A 19,629-nucleotide genomic window follows, 5' to 3' on the forward strand; every position below is an offset into this window, starting at 1 on the left:
AGCAATAAGGAAAGAGAAGTACAGCTTCTGAAGACAGGCTTAAAGCAGACCTCATGTAATTTGGCAGCTTTTTTACTAACTTGTCTAGATGTAGTTCTCTTGATCCTTGATCTCTGCACAAGAAGTTTTCTTACAGACAGAGTAATTGGGTGTTCAGATTTCAGACTGAAGTCATTTATTTCTTTTCACCACTTCATGTCAATTGATGAGATCCAAGTCTTATTTATTCCATGCCCACTCTGACCTCATTCTTACAGATTCTAGGTGTCAGTAGAAAGGTATTACTAAAACTCTTACTATGGGGTATCTGCTTTTTCTCACTGAGTCAGAGGAGTGACATTTCCAGAATCACAAACTGCTGTGTCAATGTTGCTGCTCAGCTTTCCAGGCAGCAGGAAGATCATGTTCCTTAGATGTTGTACTTGGTAAAAAAGCATTTCAGGAAGGCATGGCAATCTCAGTGGCTAACAAAGTACCTGAGAACCAAACAGCTCTGACTGTTAGAGATGCTGTGTTCTCCCTTCTGCTGCACACTTTTAGGAGCTTATGTTACTATAAGCTAGATGTATACATGGAACAAAATGGATGTTAGGTTTCTGTAGCAGATTGTGAAGCCAAGCAGAACTGGACAATGAAGGCAAGTGCTCATTTTGATTGACCCAATTTCATTGAAAACAGAAGGAAAAAGCACTTGTTTGCTGCCTGAAAAGCTGTTTTCCAGCATTAACTTCCCAGCTCTATTGCCTCCACTAGGGTTCATGGATATATGTGCCATCTTAAAGGCTGAGTTAAGTCAATGGGATGCTGCTTCAGTATGAATCTGCCTTCAGGAAGAGCTAATTGCAAGATCAGGCCAAAAGAGGAATAAAGCATTTATGCCAGTACAGAAGGATGGAACTTATGCCTGTCAAGCAAGAAAAAATTCCAAACAATGCAAGTGCCTGCTCTGCATTGTAAGAGTTCCTCCTTCACAACCTACCACCAAAGAAGCAAAAATACACTCCTGTGGACAGAGATGCAGTACTGCTTAAATAGTTATTTCACCTTCTACTGACTGATGGCACTGCACACACCATTCCCTTGGTGTTCTGCTAGAGCTGCTGTTCACAAACAAAATGCCCTTCAGAGTTTGACCTTCTGCAGGCTTACTAGTTCTGCCAGGATTCTGTTTACACACTTGGCACATACTTCAATGAGCTATACTGGAGCAGGCAGCTAAAGTAGCTTTTTTTTTGCTCCTTAAAAGCAGAAGTCTACATCTAGAAAGAAGTTGCAGTATTACCAGAAACCTTTCTCCCATACAACCCCAAATCTTATCAAAAAGAATCTGTACCATTATTATAACCATTCCATGTTGTCATAGTTGTACTCCCCAAAAAAGTATGAAATGTGCTTTGACATATAATTTACTCTTTTCCTGTGATTCATGAAACCTCTTTTCAAATGAACGATCAGTCATTTCTTGTTTATATATCACCATGGTACCTAGCTCAAAGGAGGCAAAAAAAAGACACAAACCAAATACTTAATCATTATATCCACATATAACCTATCCCCCCAAATCCTTACAAAAGAATATAGACTTTTAGATCAAATAAATGTTTCTTAAATGTAAATCAGACAGTTTTAACTTCCTTAACACTGATTAGCAAATTGTTTTGCTTCATGTCAATTTTGTGCTCCATATTTTATAGTGTAAACAAAACAACAAGGGAGTCCCTTAAAAACATCCAGAGATGATGGAATAAAAGGAATGCTCTAAGTGCACTGCTTCTGGAGTGACAACTTTCTAAACATGAATTAGTTGATTTCTCAGTGGAGACAGTCAGAATGATGTTTGCCAATAGTCATCAGAACTAGAAAGCACATCACTGTTCTCAGAACTCTGTTTCTGCCTCTGAATGCTTCAGTGAACCCTCACTTCCTTTACAGAGCAGTAAACTGAGGCACTATGTAATATGTTTCCAATGACTACTCACTGAGTCAGTGCTCAAGTTACCCTTCAGTGAAATTTTGATCTGCAAAGCTCCTCCTCTGTCTTCAGCAGCAAATTCCTGAACAGACAGTATGTTTAACCGAATGTGATACCTGTAATAGATGGATGTATATCTCTGCATTTATATATTTGTGTTTTAAATCTGAAGGCCACCTTATGAATTATTTTGAAAACGGATGAAAAAAATCAAATAAACAATTATATTTCTGTTTAACAGCATTGAACCACTGCAACCTAAAAACATGTCAGAAAACACAGGTCATCAGGAACATTTATAGGAAATATACTGGCTTATGACCAGCTGTTAGTGTAGACCAGCAGGTTTTGTTCAACAGATGTCAGTGGTCAGAATCAATGCAAAAGGAAAAATGAAAGAAAATTTTTGTTATTGGGAATACAAGAGGGCATTAATCTCCTATTTACCAAAAACAGAGGGCAATCTCAGGTTTTTAAGACAAGGGGGAAGAAAAAGCTGAGCAGTTTTTACCTCCTACAAACATGAGTCAAAACTAAAGCCTCAAAATTTGATCTTATTAAAAAACAGGAGTGTTAGCTGTGAGGTTTTTGTTTTTCTTTATTTTTTGGCAGAGACGTAAAGACAGAAGGGAGCAAAACTTTGGCAAGTGGAGGAGTTCAGACAAGGGAGGAGAGAAGAGGACAAGGAAAGAGAAAAACAACTGCTTAGTCTAGTCCTTTGATTCAAATGCACCTTAGCAGCACTGGTTGGAAAGCAGACTAAAAAGTGGAAAGAATTTCTGGATCCAGATCAAGACAGCAGAAACTTTTTAATCTTTGCTGGGCCATAATCCCTTGAGAAAGCTTGTGAGAATTTGATCCTGTCATTTCCAAACTAGAATCTTAAAATTGTTTTGGATGAGAAGTACAGTTAGTTTGCAAATGTTACTTCTTCCTGTGGAAAGAAAGGGAAAAAAGAAATGAAAAAAAAAAAAGGAACCAAGAACACAAAGCAAAACAAAACAAAAGGGAAAAAAAAACCAACAGCCAAACCCAGAGTGCACGGATTCATTACAAGTTCAGGAAATCAACTCTATTTACATCTCTTTCAGCAGCACTCTCCAACTTCAATCATGTGTGTGTGGAAACAAATGTTACACAGACATTCACACTTCCCTCCTGGATCCCCTTCAGCCCTAGCTGTACATCTGAATGGTCATTATGTCTTCTCAACACTTTCTCTTGCTACTCATCATTTTAATTCATTTTAGAATTCCTTCCTCTTTCAGCTAATGATGCTGGCACACTTGCTTCATCTTCCTTCTGATCTCCACAATACCACTTCCTTCAGGAAGATCATAGGAGCAGAGCTTCTTGAAACAGAAATAAAAATGACAAACTACACTGTAACCATTTATTATCTTGCAGTGTCTTACATATCAAAGATTATAGGGTTGGAAAAAAGAGCCTCCATTCTTAATAAACAATTCAGGCTTATTTCAGCACTAAATAATTATTTATTTAGTGGACTAAATGAGAACTTCTTATAGTGTCACTGGATCATTATTCTTAACTGACTTAGGATCTCCTAAAGAGGAAGACTGAGAAGCAGTCATTTTCTACTAGCTTTCCAGTCAGTTAAGTGAAATACATTGAGAACACTATGCTTAGAAAATGGATTAAAGTCCATTGAGTTGTCTTTGCTTTATTGAACATCTGTGAGGGTATAACATACTTTTAATACTTCCATATTTCTGTGAACCTGTGATTCACCACTTCTGTTTATGTTCTTTACTTTTAATTTTAGTTTAGATATGTCTAGAGATAATTGACAGGGAAAAGAATTACTTTCTTCCCTCTTTGGTACCAAGATCTTCACTAGTTGTTGGTAATTGTTGCCAACATATAAATCACAGATGCTGCAAGTAGGTTTTGATTGCATCAGCTTTGAATATTTTTATTAAGCTTTACTGTATATCAAAATTAGGTAAGACAGACTTTCTAAAGTGAGGAAACTTTCCCATAAGCTGGATCATTCACAGAATTTTGACACACTGAGAACAGATGTTGATTTGTTGTTGGTTTTCACATTTTTGCCTTATCTGTATTGAAGCTGTCTTGAATTCAAGCCTGTCAGTTTGGTATGTAATAAGCCAAATAATGTGGGAGTGATTAATTTTGGGTCTGCATGACTTTATTCACTGTGTCAGACTGTCAGCAAGAACTAATGAGGACTATATACTCTCTTTAAACACAGAAGCTACTGCAGCAGTAACACAGAGACACCAGAATGCCTGAGAACTTGTAGAAGAAAAATTAATCGAAGAACTATGTGTACACATTTTTTTCCATGATATTTGTATTATATATTTCTTGATACAATCAAATATCTCAATAAAAATACAATATATGCATTATATATGGATACCATCAAAGTAAGTGTAATTTAATTCTGATTTTGCTATGTTATTTGCATTCTTCAGAGCAGTCTTGTCATTCATGTAATATGTAGCTATCAGTCTTCCGCAGACCTTTTCTATTATTGTCATGAGCTAGTATGAATTTTTATTCCAAGCTCTGTAACATGTTCAAATTAAAAAGGTTTTCATCTGTGAGAGAGCTGAACATATTTCTTAGTCCTAAGCATATTAATATTATACATTAATACATATAATCTTCCAACACAATTCTAGATTTCTTTTCATTTTATTTGGCAGATGTTTAAGGACTTCTCTGTTGTTTATCTAATGTTTTTAATGCTAGTGTAACAATCAAACAAGAATTTGCTTATCATCCTGACACATCAGCATATTCAGTAGGTGCTATTCCTCTAGATAAGTTTCCAAAACATTGTGCTCAGGAATCCTTTTTGACATTTCTCAGACCAACATATTTGGATTGAAATATACTAGCACTGAGAGGCTTCTTGAGTTTGGCAAAGCATAAACTGTACTATTTATTTATTTGTTTGTTTGTTTATTTGTTTAGAGTTTTTAGTTTAGTTTTGTTTTGTTTTGTTTTTTTGTTAAATATCATCTAGCTCCAACCACTCTGCAGTAAGGAGGGATATCTCCCACTAGACAAATTGCTCAAAGCTCCGTCCAGTCTGGTCTTAAATACTTCCAGTGTGGGAACATCCACAACCTTGCCGGGCAACCTGTTCTAGTATCTTAACACCCTTACAGTAAAGAATTTCTTCCTAATATCTAGCCTAAACCTACTCTCTTCCAGTTTAAAGCCGTTTACCCTCATCTTGTTGATACCTGCCCTTATAAATAGTCTCTCCCCTGCTTTACTGTAGGCCCTCTTCAGGTACTGGAAGGATGCTATATGGTTCTCCCAGAGCTTTCTTTTCTCCATTCTGAAAAGCCCCAGTTCTCTCAGCGTGTCCTTCGTAGGGGAGGTGCTCCAGCCCTCTGATCATCTTCAATGGCCCTTCTCTGGACCTGCTCCACCAGTTTCATGTCCTTCTTGCGTTGGAGGCCCCAGAACAGCACACATCTTAATATACTACAAAGACAATATCTTCAAAGAATACAACTTCATCTTTTTTTCTTCACAAAGTACCTGAAAAGTCATGAATCACAGTACTATTATTGTTTTTCTCCTCCATCTAGAAGAATTCTGTTCATGCAAATATTCTTTTTCTCAGTCTCAAAAGATTAGAGAGAGAATACAAGGACTGTTCCAAAAGTAATGTCTTCTATTTTATTACGTTGGCCATGACATCAGTAGTATAGCATTAGAGGTTGAAGCTTACCACCAATATTCTATTACACTTCGTTGCTGTGTGACAGATGGCAGCAGAGAGGTGGTCTGACAAAATGGCACCTGACATGGAAATGTGTATGAAGCAGAAGCATCTCACTGAATTATTCCATGTGGAAAAAACTGCACCTACTGATTGATGCTTGCTGAACATATCTGGAGACCAGATATGTTCACAGTGATGCAGTGGGATGCTGTCATGGCAGCTGTGAAACTGTGGGTCACCTCCATAGGCATAGAATTTCACAAGTGAAGGACGCAGGCTTTTGCTCATCACTGGCGAAAATGCTTAGCCAATGACGGTTACTATGTTGATAAACAGTGTTTTGTAGCTGAGAATTTGATCTATGAAATAGTGTTATTCTGTTCTTTCTATCTGTTACAGTTTCAATGGAAACTACAGATGGAATCCACCTGGGTTAAAAGGAAAAAGGATTCTAGTCACTAGTTGGCCGGTTTCACTGAAACAACTTTAAATTAGGTTTCAATAGGTAAGGGGATAAAACCAGACTTGCTAGAGATGAGCCTAGGGGCAGCATTCTAGGACTCGGGAGTGAAACGATTAGCCCACTGAAGTGCATTTACATCAATACATATATCATGGTCAACAAAAAGGAGGAGCCAGAAGTCACTGGTCATCAGTAAAACTGACACAAGTTGCCATCACCAAAACATGGTGGGATCATTTTCCTAAATGGAGTGTAGCAATGGAGGGCTATAAACTCTTCAGAAGGGATGGGTAATGAAGAAGAGATGTTGGGGTGGCTTTCTGTATTTTTTATGGTGGGGTGGCTCTCTGAGAGCTTTGATGATGTAGATCTCAGTGCCAGGAACGGTACGGCCAAGTCTTCAGGGGTAGGGATCAGGGGAAAGGCCAACAAGGCTGACATCCTGGTGGAAGTCTATTATAGACCACTCAACTAGGATGAGGAAGCAGACGAAGGACTCTACATGCAGCTGTCAGAAGTTATAGAATCACTAGCCATTGTTTTCATGAGGGGCTTCAACTTACCTGACATATACTGTAAATACAATACAGGAAAGAGAAAACAATCCAGAAGGTTCCTGGAATTTGTGAAAGATAATTTCCTTACACAGCTGGTAAGAGTCTAACAGAGGAAGCATCCACTACACCTGCTGTTTACAAACAGAGGATTGGCGGGACACATGGTAGTTGAGAACTGTCTTAGACATAGCTACAACAAGAAGAGTTCTCTATTCCTGGTGATGTAATGAAGGGAGTCAGCAAAACTGCTACCTTGGAGTTTCGGAGGGTATTCAAACTGTTTAGGACATTTATTGGGAGAATCCCTTGGGATTCAGTTCAAAAGGGTAAAGATCCAGGAAGGCTAGATATTCCTTAAGAATGAAGTCTTAAAGGCACAGGAACAGCCTGTCCCCCTGTGCTGTAAGTTGCGTCAGCAGGGAAGAAGACTAGCCTGGATAAATTTGGAGCTGTTGCTGAGACTCTGGGAAAAAAAAAATGTCTCCAAAGACCCTCTGGAAGAAGGGTCTGGAAAGTCAGGAAGACTACAGGGATGTTGCTAGGAAATGCAGAGGGTAACGTAGAAAACTGGAAGCCCAGCAAGAACTTAATCTGGCCACCATTATTAAAGATAAAAAATGCAAGAGGAGATGCAAAGAGTATTTCCATCCTGTACTGGATGCAGAAGTGTACATTATAATGATGAGGAAAGGACCGAAGTTTTCAAAGTCTTCTTTGCTTCTGTCTTTAATAGTCAGGGCAGTTATCCTTGTGGTAGTCAGCCTCCTCAGCTGTAAGACAGGAATGGGGAGCAGAATAAACCCCTCATAATATAGGAGGAAGAAGATAGCCACCTGTTACTCCATCTAAATTTCAAGGGGATGGGATTCACTTAAGAGCATTAAGAGAGCTGGAGAAGAGTTTGCCAAGCCACATTTATAAGTCCTGGTCAACCAGGGTGGTGCCAGATGACTGTAGACTCGGTAATGTGACACCCATCTACAAGAAGGGTCAGAAAGAGGATCCAAGCAACTATGGGCCTGTCAGTCTGACCTTGGTATTAGGGAAGGCCAAAGAGCAAATTGTCTTTAGTGCAATCACATGGCATATGTGAGACAACCACGATAATTTTGTCTCAAATATAGTGGTAATGCATTGGAACAGGCTGCCCAGGGTGGTGGTGGAGTCACCATCCCTTAAGTCTTTCAGCAAAGGGATAGGTATGTCACTTATGGACATGATTTACTGGGTATGGTGGTGAAGGGTCAACAGCGGGACTAGACTATGTGAGAGACCATTTCCAACTGTAATGATTCTATGAAATAAATAGGAGTCATTACTTTCAGAGCAATTTATGTAAGGTCCACTAGCTTACAACTGCTCCTTTTGATCCACCATAATTTTTATAAACATTTGTGAAAATATGGCTCCTTTTGCCCTACAGTGTGAATCGTAATACACAAACACAAAAAAAAAGCATAAAGAAACAAGAAATGGAAAATTGCATAAAGATTGGTTTCTGAAATAATTATGCTTTCCAACATCAATGTTAGTGTTTCAAACAGACCAAATGCAGGTTTATTGTCTTTAGCCAAAGCACCTGCTGAAATTCTTGGATGCTGACGCTCCAGGACAGATTTGGACCCATTCTAACAATAATCCACAAACTAAAGCAAAATGTTCTCATTTCTATGACTCTCTGACCCTGAGAAAACTAGTAAGATTCATCCTGTTTCAACCAGTACTTTTAAGATCAAAATACCATCCAGCTGTAAACTTAGAAGCATAGCATCATAGAATTGTTTGAATTGGAAGGAATCTTTAAAGGACATCTATTCCAATGACCCTACAGTGAAAGAGTAATGAACTCCATAGGCTGGTTATATTTGCCACAGATACAGCATTTCAGAAAGTCTCCATTTTTTTCTGTGATGTAAAAGTAGTAATAAAAGGAACATATACCAAGTAGTAACACCTAATACTTACCTTCATGTTTCCTACTTCTGTCAAGCCTCATGCTAAAATAGTCTGACATATCTTTGTGTTAGTCACTTTGCTTATATACCTCAAGTACATATTTTTTACAAGCTTTTCAGTAGGGAAAACTACAGTTGATATTAGTTCTGATGAACCAAATGGGAAACAACTTATATCAAGAATATAGAAATATAGAAATATGTTATAGAATATATATATAGAATATATGGATATAGAAATATGTTCTTTTTAGCAGCATTACAGTACTATGAGTTGTAGTCCCTCACCAAGGTGTCAGCCAGTGGCTCATCCCTACTCCTTGATACACAACAAACAGAACAAGTGCTGATACAATCTTCAGAAAAAGATAGTGAAACGTACTCTTGAAATACATTTCCAGAATAATTCTCAGTACATTTCCAGTCCCACACAAAGACAAAGCTGTTCATATTCTATTAATTGCAGACACAATTGCAAAAAATGGAGGAAGGACAATATTCTGAACTGCAAGCAGCCAACAATTCTTGCTGAATTCCTCGTAGCCACAACTTCACAATCACTCTTTCAATATGTAATCTCTGGTCATGATAAAAGAACTAGAAGTTTAAATAATGGAATTTTTATCTTTCAGAAAATTTATGTAGCAAGATGGATATGAGTTCCAGATGATGCCCTAATTTGGTAATAGTACATGATCTTAAACATCCTTCAGTATTGACTTAGAAAAACCAAACTGCTTTTCAGCAAAGGGCCTCCTACCATCATAGTGTAGAGGGGAGCTTACTTTTAAACTCAGAAGTGCAAATCCCTTTGAACTTTCTGAAAAGACAAAATATTTCAAATTGAAGAGAATGAATGAAAATGACTTTCCATCTGATCTGATCTTTATTTACTGATACAGACTCATTATCAAATCCAGAAAAAAAAAAAGGAAAATTTATAGCATTTTGTTGATAATTAAATTTATGGATATGTGTATTAATAAACTTCTTTTTTTTTCCTTTTTGTTAGTTTTGCTGTCAGACTGTTTAAAAATACCATTAGAAATGAACTAAAAGGTCCTGAATTTTTATTCAATAGCACCTTCTTTGTCTATCTTATTACTCATGCTGGACAATGGAAACCATCTGAAAAATGCTGAGTTTGTAACCCTGAAATGCAAGGAATTGAAGATGACGTAAACAACTGTGAATCTCTGACGCATATTAAAACAGTACATTCTGATCACACCTATCATTGGAGATGACTGTCCAGAAAGATGAAAGAAAAAAATTAAAATATATACTGTACAGTAAATGAGTTCAAAAGAAAAAAGATCAATCTTTTTTTTTCTGTAGGTGCTGGTAACAGCAAGTATTTAGCAACACCAAAAAAAAAAAAAAAAAGATTGATCTTTTTTCTTTTTAGTGTTGCTAAATAGTGTTACCAGCACCTACAGATGATTCTCATCTTTCATAAGATTACAATATATCTTTATAATGAAATGCTATAATGAAGTGCTTCCCACAGATATGTAATAATTATAATCTACAATTTTTATCTGCTGCAATTAGCATAAAACAATGTTGACCTTTTGCACTGCATGCAAAAGAGCTTGCTGAGGACATTTTTAGCTACTTTATCACTGTGACAATTGAACTGCTTAGGTAATGTCTACAATGAGAAGTCTACACATCTCTGTCCTTTCCTTTAATAAAAGTAATAAGATAGACAAACTCTCATCAGCTGCACAGCTCCCTTGATTTCCCCCTAATGTTCAACTATCCAACTATAACCCTAATTCAGCAGCATTATTATTAGCTTTATGGAGGCTCTAGTAAGAAATACTAGCAAACAGATAATTGATTCTTGAAGCTTTAAGACAATGTTTTTGGACACATCACAGAAAAAGGTTTAGTCTGTTCCTGAAAGTCCAAATTATACACATTTATAAAGTGTTTTTCCAGACCAAGCTCTCTTTGGCATATTTAAAATCCACTGATGGAACAGGAATGACACAGAAGATAGTAAGTATTTCTAGACAATATTCAGAATGGCCAAGTAAAAATTTTCAGGACAATCTTGTCTACAAGTTAGTCCCCAATCAACATTTACAGTGCCTAAACTAGTTGAAGTAAATTATGTATTTCAGGTGCCTCCATATAGCCTGAAATACAGATCGGGAAACAGCAAAATGTCCATTCGATATTGCATCAATACTGTCCATTATCTGTAAATAAGCAAAAGTTATATATATTAACCTGAATATTTTTTAATCAGTGGTTATTACCTGTTAGGAAACAAGATGAAATCTCTACATTCAAAGGGAGGGGAAAATTGTGCAAGCTCAAGCCTGTGAACATAAACACACAGTGGAAGAGGAGCCTCCAGCATGCAGTAAAGGAGGTTCAATACTGAATAGGAAACAGGCCCTTTAAGGTCATGCCTACACCACTAGTTTCAGACGTCAGGAATTGACATTGCCATTTACTGAGCAGGCAGGAGATGAAGCAACTTTTGACAGGAAGGCAATGTAAAAATGCTTTTTCTTTGTCTTCTTTGTGTTGCGACACAGTGAAGGAAACAAATGCTTTGTGAAAATTACTATTATTTAACAAAGGTATTCCTGGAGCAAGGCAAAAATTCAAATATTCCCTCACTTACCTCAGATGTAGATATTGTACAAAAAAATCACGGAAAATGACTTCTTTGTTAATGACATACACATGCATAGTCTCAGAGCTAAACTATTACTCTGTAAAGGAGGCAGACTGGGAACCAAAAGAAATGTACAGACATACAACACAAATGCATAGGACTGTATGATATCACAATAGCAATTACTAACATTAAATTATTGGTTAGAAATCTCACTTCCCTGATTTTCTCTGGTGTAGACATTAAGTGAAGATGCTCAAATAGGATGAGCCTGATGTTCATAAAGACACCACTGTATACACTAGATCTATGATTACTCTTCTATTCAGCTCTCAGACACATTCTAACATAATAAAATTTATAGCCAATTTCTAATATAAAGCCTTTAATCATATATACAGTATGCATATTACATGACTGCAATCTGAAGAGCTTGAACATTTTAGATTTTGCCTTTTTTGAGTTTAAGGACTAGTTCTAGGGCTTCTTGCTTCTCCCATTACACATAAGTCTTGTCAAAATTATTTTGTTATCTTGGATAGAAAGAATACTGATACCTCATTATAGAAGCTTAAACATTGCACTAGTAGCCATGCCTTGGAGGCAGATAAAGTTCCAAACTTTAGACTTTCAACTTATGTTAAATGCCATTTTTCAAGACATCATAAATTTATTTATATAATACAATTAAAAAAAAAACCACCTGTGATGTCACCTGCCATGAACTAGGATGGGTTTTGCAAACTTTTCGCTGACATTCCTCTTCCCAAATTTCCACAAGTTATTTTCTTATGATTAGGCAGAAACAATGAAAACTAAAAATAATCTCTACACTTCGGATGCACTGAGAAGGAGATGGAGTTTAATGCATTTTGAAAAGTTTGTATACTACATGGCTCTTTTTTTCTGCCAGATATCTGAATTTCTCCTCTGAGACTTGCAGTTTTGAAAGCAGTCAATGCTCCCAACCTGATTTTTTATGTCATCTAGTTATACAGTTTTACTCACACAGTAGAGAGAATACTTAATGCATAAAAATTGTAAAAAAGATAAGGAAAAAATAATCCCTGCTGTTCTATGTGATAATCACAAAATTCAAGGGCGGAGACTAACACATGATGTTCCACTGGGATAGATATACCATAGTTATCAGTAATGTCCTACTGATGATAATCATAAGCTTCTCCCACTTCTCCATGACCACGTCTTGCTGAAGAACAACAAAACCCTTCCACAGCAAAACTGATGAGGACAATGGTAAAAACTTAAGTGCAAGCAAATTCTACCATATCCTTAATTTAAATAAAAGCAAACTCTCTGCAATACACATTTCATATTATTAAACACATTGGAAACTATTTTAAGTCTATTGCTATAAGGAAGCAATTTATGAAAAGTGACTGCCAGTGAGGGAAAAAACAAACAAATAAATCATGAAATAAAAAATCACAACCACCAGAAAATAACAAGAATTGCCCTTGGGTCCCCAATGGATGATGAGCTCACCATCAGAGGTACCATTCTCAGTTTATTAATATTCCTAGGCATTAACAGTTTTATTATTTTCCCTTATTTCATTCAGAACTTTAAAACTAAGGCTCCAAATCTACAATCAACAGTGTGCAGGCACTGAGTTTCCCATTCACAGACATATGACTTGATCCAAAGCCCACTGTCAGTTGGCAGTATTACTACTTCCTTCAATGGGTTTAAAAATGGCATCTGAGGTAAGCGTGATGCTCTCCTTATTCTGTCAGAAATTCCATGGAAGCAGTACAGAATGTATATCTACAGAATTACACACATCTTATTCCTGAAACTGAGGCCTCTGAGCTTTGTAAAACAAAAATAGAATACATACTAGACATTGGTTACAGTAATATTCGGAACTACTCTAACATGATGCACTGCTAGATTTTTACATTTTTCTGTTACTAGAGCTGGAGTTTTTTAACAAATGTCTGAAGAAATGACTGTCAAAGCTCATCTTTCAGCACCGATTCATCCATTATGCATCTATAGTAATAAGAACTAATAAGCTTCTCATACTCACTTCAGGTAATGCACTTGGGCATATACTTGAGAAATAAAGATGGACTTGTATGTGTATTTAATTTTGAGTTTCTTTTAAATTAATAATATTAATAAATTACATTAAGACATGACAACACCTTTATACGAGAAATGAAAGGCAATTCTTTTCATCATTGCTGTAGTTACCTAGAACTTAAATCACAGGCTATTAGAGAAGACAGTAAAATCATAAATAAAAAGTATTTTTCTTGTTAAAAGAAGAAAGAAAAAACTGAACACACAGATACCTCTCTCAAGAAGTTTCAGATAAATCTTGAACCAGTGATACGCTCCTAAATGAAGATATTTGCCACTTGCTTGACTGATATTTGTAAGTTCACAAATCATACTGTATCAGTGGTACAGAGAATGTCAGTCTCTCTTTTCCTGTACAGTGGTTGGTTCTTCATTTAATAAACTGCTTAACTGTTTCTGTGCACATGAGAGGAAAAGTTCCAAACTAGACAGATTTCTCTGACGAATAACTTGATCAAGCTGTTAAAATAAGGAAAGAAAGAAAGAATAAGAGAACCCAGAAATAAATGCTAGGGTTTAATTAGCAAAAAATTCAAACATACTACCAAAAATTCAAAAACCAAATTAAGGAATCACCCATGAAAAGAAATTTTAATGCACACAGTTTAGCAACAACTTCTAAACAATTATTTTTTTCCAAAATAAAATGTATGTAGGTCACTTTGAAAGTAACGTCTTCTACTTACATCCATGGAAACTACAAAAGACAGGAAGAGCATATAGCACTACATGATCGATAAAAAAAAAATCCAATGAAGCTTCATTATGTAATAGATTGTTTAATCAAGTGTTTGGAACAGCCAATTCTTTTGAAGAGTGCCTCAACATTACTGTGTTGCTCCTTGCATAACATATCATTAAATGAAAAGGCTTTTTAAACCTTGTTTTTCTAAACAGTCATCTCATTGTATTTATAGGTTCTGTACACTTCATGGAATGATCTCATTACTTAAACAAACATTAATGGACATCTGGTAAATTCAAACTGAACATGACTCATATGCATATAAGCATTATGAATAGCATATTAGGGATGGAGTATTCATATAACCAAGCCAGCTGTTTTAATTCTGTAGATGCTGAAAAATGTACTGCATTGGTCTTGATCTACAACAGGAAAGGAGATTTTCTACATAACACTATCACTGTTTTTTTATTAATAAGGTTTTTAATTCCATCATATGAAATTTATCCAGTTCAATGTTCCCAATTCTGTATGTTGTGTCCTAGAACTTTATTAAAACACTTCTAATGTTTGTGGCATTAAAGCCTTCCCTGAACTTCATTAGATTGATATATTGAACATTATAGTTTTAGTTCTTTCGGTTTTTTTTTTTTTTTTTTTTTAATTAAAAACCAGCAAATCAAACAAACAAGAAAACAACAACAAGAAAACTCAAGAACCAGAGGCTGGCTGTTCTCATATGTTCCATACTGAACCTAATGAGATACTGTCCACACTTTTGTTACCACTTCTGAAAATCCCACAATCATTAAGACACATTTGTTTGCCAAAAATAAAAAAAAACCTTTGGTTCCCTTTTGAGGTCTAAGTGTGATTCCACCATACTACTTCTGGTCAGTGGCTAGATGGGACTCTGAGACTCCCTTGTGGGGTCCCACCTCAGTCATATTCTTGGGCCACTCATATGATACACCTTTGGGCCAAATGATGTGCACTCTGAAGAGAGGCACAGGCCTCATGTCGCGGGAAGTAGAAATTTGAGAAATATAACTAAAGGCTCATATGCAGCTGTGATGAATCTTGCCACTAGATAACTGCTTTCATTCCAGATTGCTCTGTTTTTCTTTATGTCAATCTATCTTGCTCTGCATCACTTTATAAATCCATATCTCTTATCAAGGCTAAGAATTATTCTTGGCACCACATTTTCTTAGCTTTTATCATAAAGTTCAATTTTTCTGCAAAATGGAATGAAAATCTACACAGATGATGCCTCAAGTAAAAAATATTGCTTCTTACACAAGCAGCTGAGCATTCACATCCTTCATATTTTCCCTTTCTAGTGTAATTACCCACAAATAGAGAGATTTTCATGCCATAAGTTCTTAGCTTCCTCCATCAACTATTTTCCAAACATCTAAAAATTTCAAATGGCTAGGGTAGAAATGCAGTCAGAACTCTAAATGTTTACTATATATCAGAATTATATTATCCATTACTAGTAAATGATAGAATATTTTACAGAAAATGCAAATTTAGGTTTAGTAATGAAGTTATAAAGATGAAATAATGACCTAATCATAGTAAAGATACATTTTATTATTAACCTCAGTGTCTTAAATTTAATCCAAAAAGCAAAGAAAGCAAAACTCTTGCATATGGGTCCTTCACTTTTCCTTGTTGTGTAAATATTAAGGTGTTTACAATAATATTTTTCAAAACTATTTGTCAGATGACATTATTTTTCCAGTAGCAAAAAGACTTCTAGCTGTTGAAAATGGTAGATATATTTCTAAAAAAGTATACTAAACAATTTATCAGTACTTCAAATGATAATCAGATGATCAATTTATCCAAATGCAATTCCAGTCATTCTTCCGTCTCTGTAATTCTAAATGGATTAAAAGTAGCAGTCTTTTTTTTTAACTTAAGATTTACTGTCTACAATGACCAGAGACTGAAAATGAATGAAGATACTGATTACAGTTGTTACTTTTTAACTGGAATTTTTCACAGGTGGTTACAATTACACTCACTGTAAAAATACACATGACATCACTATTAAATGAAGCTGAGCATCTTACCTTAAATATCATAAAATCAAAAATCAGTTTTTGCCTCTTGGTAATTTCTTAAGAAATTCATGTTAAATAATGATACAAAGTATTGAATATGTCAAGATATCATTTTAATACATTCATATACATGTTTTTATTTATCGGTAGAAGAGAATAAAAAACTTCAGATCTTCAAAAGTACCCTTGTCATTCAAAGAAAGTCAAGTTCATGAAAATACAGGATAATTTCAAATGTAATATCCATAGTTTACGGAGTTGAAAATGCTGTTTGACGTGTAGGAAAACGTGTTCTGAAGATTGAGCTTAGTATGTCTAGATTAACAGAACTGGTATAAAGGCTTTCTGTGGAGGGATGTCGGCGAGGGAACACAGTGAGCCAACCAATATGGTCGATAAGCATGGTTCACTTTATTCTTCTTTGTGTCTTACAGATATACCTTTTCCTAACAGCAGCTAGAGTACATGTTGCAAAGTGATTGGATACAGGCATTAACAGCACACTCATGATTGGTTAGTGATACCCTGAGAAAGTTCTACCCTAACCAAGCTAGCTACGTGCCTTTGTGCCTTACTCTCACCGATTGTTCCTTGTTTGCATCCTGCATATGCTGCCCTTGCAGAGGGTACAGTGCTCAGCATTTTGCCACAACTCATAAGGCCCCCAGTGATTCATGGTCTTGCGTAGCTAGCCATTCCCCAACAGCTTTCCACTTATTTGGTGCTTACAAGTAGTTGCTTGTTAGCTGTGGAACAGAATTCAATTACAAGGTAATTCCCTTAAATTCAATACAGATTAGCCACAAGTAATTATTTATAGACAGCATTATGGCATCACTACACACATATTTTCCTAGTATTATGAGCAACCCTACATATTTCAGCATCTTCTTGTCCTCCATGTAATATACAGCAACAAAAAGACATTTCAACACTGTAGGTAAAAGCAATCAAGATTTTGTTCTGTTTGTTGCAAATTTATCTTCTTTTATTTAATTTTGCCTTCTCTACATACTTTCATTTCTGTAATTCTATTTTAACTGAGTTCCTCCATACTTTGAAAAGTATCTCCATGGAGAACACAATATTAGTCAAATGTGTTCCTGATGAAAACCGCTTCTCTCATATTTATGTACTTAAGGACTAGAGGAAAAAGATTCTTCAAGGCCGACTTGAATCAGGAACATAATACCTTCTACACAGTTGTTATAATGTTAAAAGTGCACTGGATTGTTCATGGAGCAGTTACTCTCAATGTAAAACAATTTCTTGGTTGTCACCAACCTTTGCTATGATCAAATTAAAATTTAAGTATTTCTGATCTATCTAATTGTATGAAAATCTGTAATAACTTGTAAAATGTCCATTTAAACACCATATAACATCATTCTGCATTATTAAATACAAAAAGATAATAGTCTTTCTAAAGAATAACCTGAACTTCAATGCTAAGTGGATGAAATGACTGCATTTTAAATATTAAATAATTTTTTAACTGCAGTCACATTTATGAATAATGTAATTCTTTCTGAAACCTTATGAGTTTTCTTATGTAATTGAAACCTCAGTTTTTGCAGAATTTTCCTGCTCTCACTCTTAGTATGGAATAATCAATTCAAATGTACTACTACAACTTAATGCAAAATTATTTGCATATACTCTACTGTATATTTGCTTACAATCTCAGTGTTCAGCAGTATATTGCAGTGTAATTACAGACTCATAGTTGTCTTCTCACAGTTTGATCTGTAGACATTCCTCTTTGAGGAAAAAATAAAGAGGATACAATTTTTATAAGGTATGTTTTCTGGTTCTTTTTTTTTTTTTTTTTTTCCACAACTAATCCACACATGAGCCACAGATATGATTCTGAAAAATTCCACAGCTACAGAAGTTCAGCAACGTGATTATATTTTCTTGTAAAACTATGGTTTCAGAAAGCTTTCACAGTGAACTAATATGAGTTTCACCCCATAGATTCAACAGAAGGCTTTAAAAATTTCCCTAGCACATTAAATATACCACATAAAATATTACCTTGTGGAACCTCCAAATCTGTGAGTTGGATGAGGAAACAATGAACTAGTTCCTCTCATTCCTTTAATGGATGAGAAGGAAAACAGATCCATATGGTATATATGGGTAGCAGAGCTTATTTTAAAGTTAATCCCAGACAAGACATTTTTGTCTGTTCACCTATGAATTTCTACAATTGATGACACTTACTAAGTATACAAAAACAAGGTTCTTCATGGCTGTAATTTACACAGTATGTTCTAGTCATTAGAAAGCCATCAGTGTTCAAGACAGAATCTCTAGAAAGAGTGACATCTGAAATGAGAAAATGTTTCCTTCTCCTTATAATAAATAAGCCTGAAACTTCTAAACCTTAAGGAATTTATGCTCCAAACTTGATCATTGAAACCATTAAAATAATCCCATATGTTAGAGACATCTTTAAAACACACTGAAAGTCCGGTGAAAGTGGTGAGAAAACACACTGTCAACCCTCTTAGAAACTCCACAGTCTCCCAGTTGGACATAGGAATGCAAGAAAATACCAATCTTTCTTCATTTAAATAACAAGGAGATTTACATTTAATCAAGGAATGCATAAAGGAACTAAAAGTCATTGCAACACCTGCTCAGACTACTTCAGAAGGTGAAAAAAGGGCATTATCTAGAAGAACTAAAATAATAATGGAAATACTTAAGTGTAGAAACACTTGAGCAACCTCTGGGTGGACCAAGCTATTGAACAGCTTAGTAACATAGGATTCCTATACTAAACTATTTACAGGCTATTGCCCTATACTAAGTATAAAGAGTTACCGTAACTGCTACTGTAATTGCTGATGGGTACAGTAATCAGATATAATATACTTAAACATACTGAAATCTATTTATACAGTACTTAAGTATCTGGATATCTTATACAGCAAAATGCCCTACTATAACCTGAAAGACAGAGCTACTGATACCACAGAATTTCAGATGCCTGTAAAATTTTGAACACACTAGCGATTCTCTCACTGTCAAAGTCACTTGCATGTGCTATGTGGACATGCAGCATATTGATTTTTAAAGGTTCCAGAAAGAAAAACTTTTGTAAAAACTTGCTGAATTTATAGAAAATAAATGTCTTCCTTACAGCATAATATCTGATGCATGAAAACACGTGAAGTCAGATTTCTTTTTTATAGTTATCTATTTTTAAAGCAAAAATATCCCAATATTGTCATATTGCACTGTTCTTCTTTTGTTGAATTACTGAAGAGTAACAGAAAAGCACAGATCAATTCCACTAATAATATAACAAAACAATTACATGTGGCACCTTTATATTTTGTGAAGACTGTATGTATTTAAATTAATGGAAAAGCATAATGAGGAGTTATTTTGAAGGCTATTTCAATGTTTTATAGATTTAAAGGTTGAGTAA

At 35.4% G+C, this 19,629-nt stretch overlaps 1 protein-coding gene across 8 annotated transcripts in view; it reads right to left on the reverse strand.

The window, feature by feature from the left end:
• Nucleotides 1–2,587: 2,587 nt before the first annotated feature.
• The window catches only part of CCDC91 (coiled-coil domain containing 91), a 143,273-nt gene continuing 126,231 nt past the window's right edge, over nt 2,588–19,629 (reverse strand). For 7 of the 8 annotated variants that reach the window (XM_065742328.1, XM_065742327.1, XM_065742333.1 and 4 more), the window contains one exon: nt 11,270–13,886. In XM_065742328.1, coding sequence (XP_065598400.1) covers nt 13,764–13,886 — 123 coding nt within the window. In that variant the 3' untranslated portion in view covers nt 11,270–13,763. Of the gene's footprint in view, nt 2,907–11,269; nt 13,887–19,629 lie in introns of those variants that run through there. The other variant, XM_065742332.1, reaches the window with a different exon arrangement.

This window comes from Cyrtonyx montezumae, unplaced genomic scaffold, assembly GCF_038088225.1.
Source record: "Cyrtonyx montezumae isolate F1298 unplaced genomic scaffold, pur_monq_1.0 scaffold_3, whole genome shotgun sequence".
NCBI lineage: Eukaryota > Metazoa > Chordata > Aves > Galliformes > Odontophoridae > Cyrtonyx > Cyrtonyx montezumae.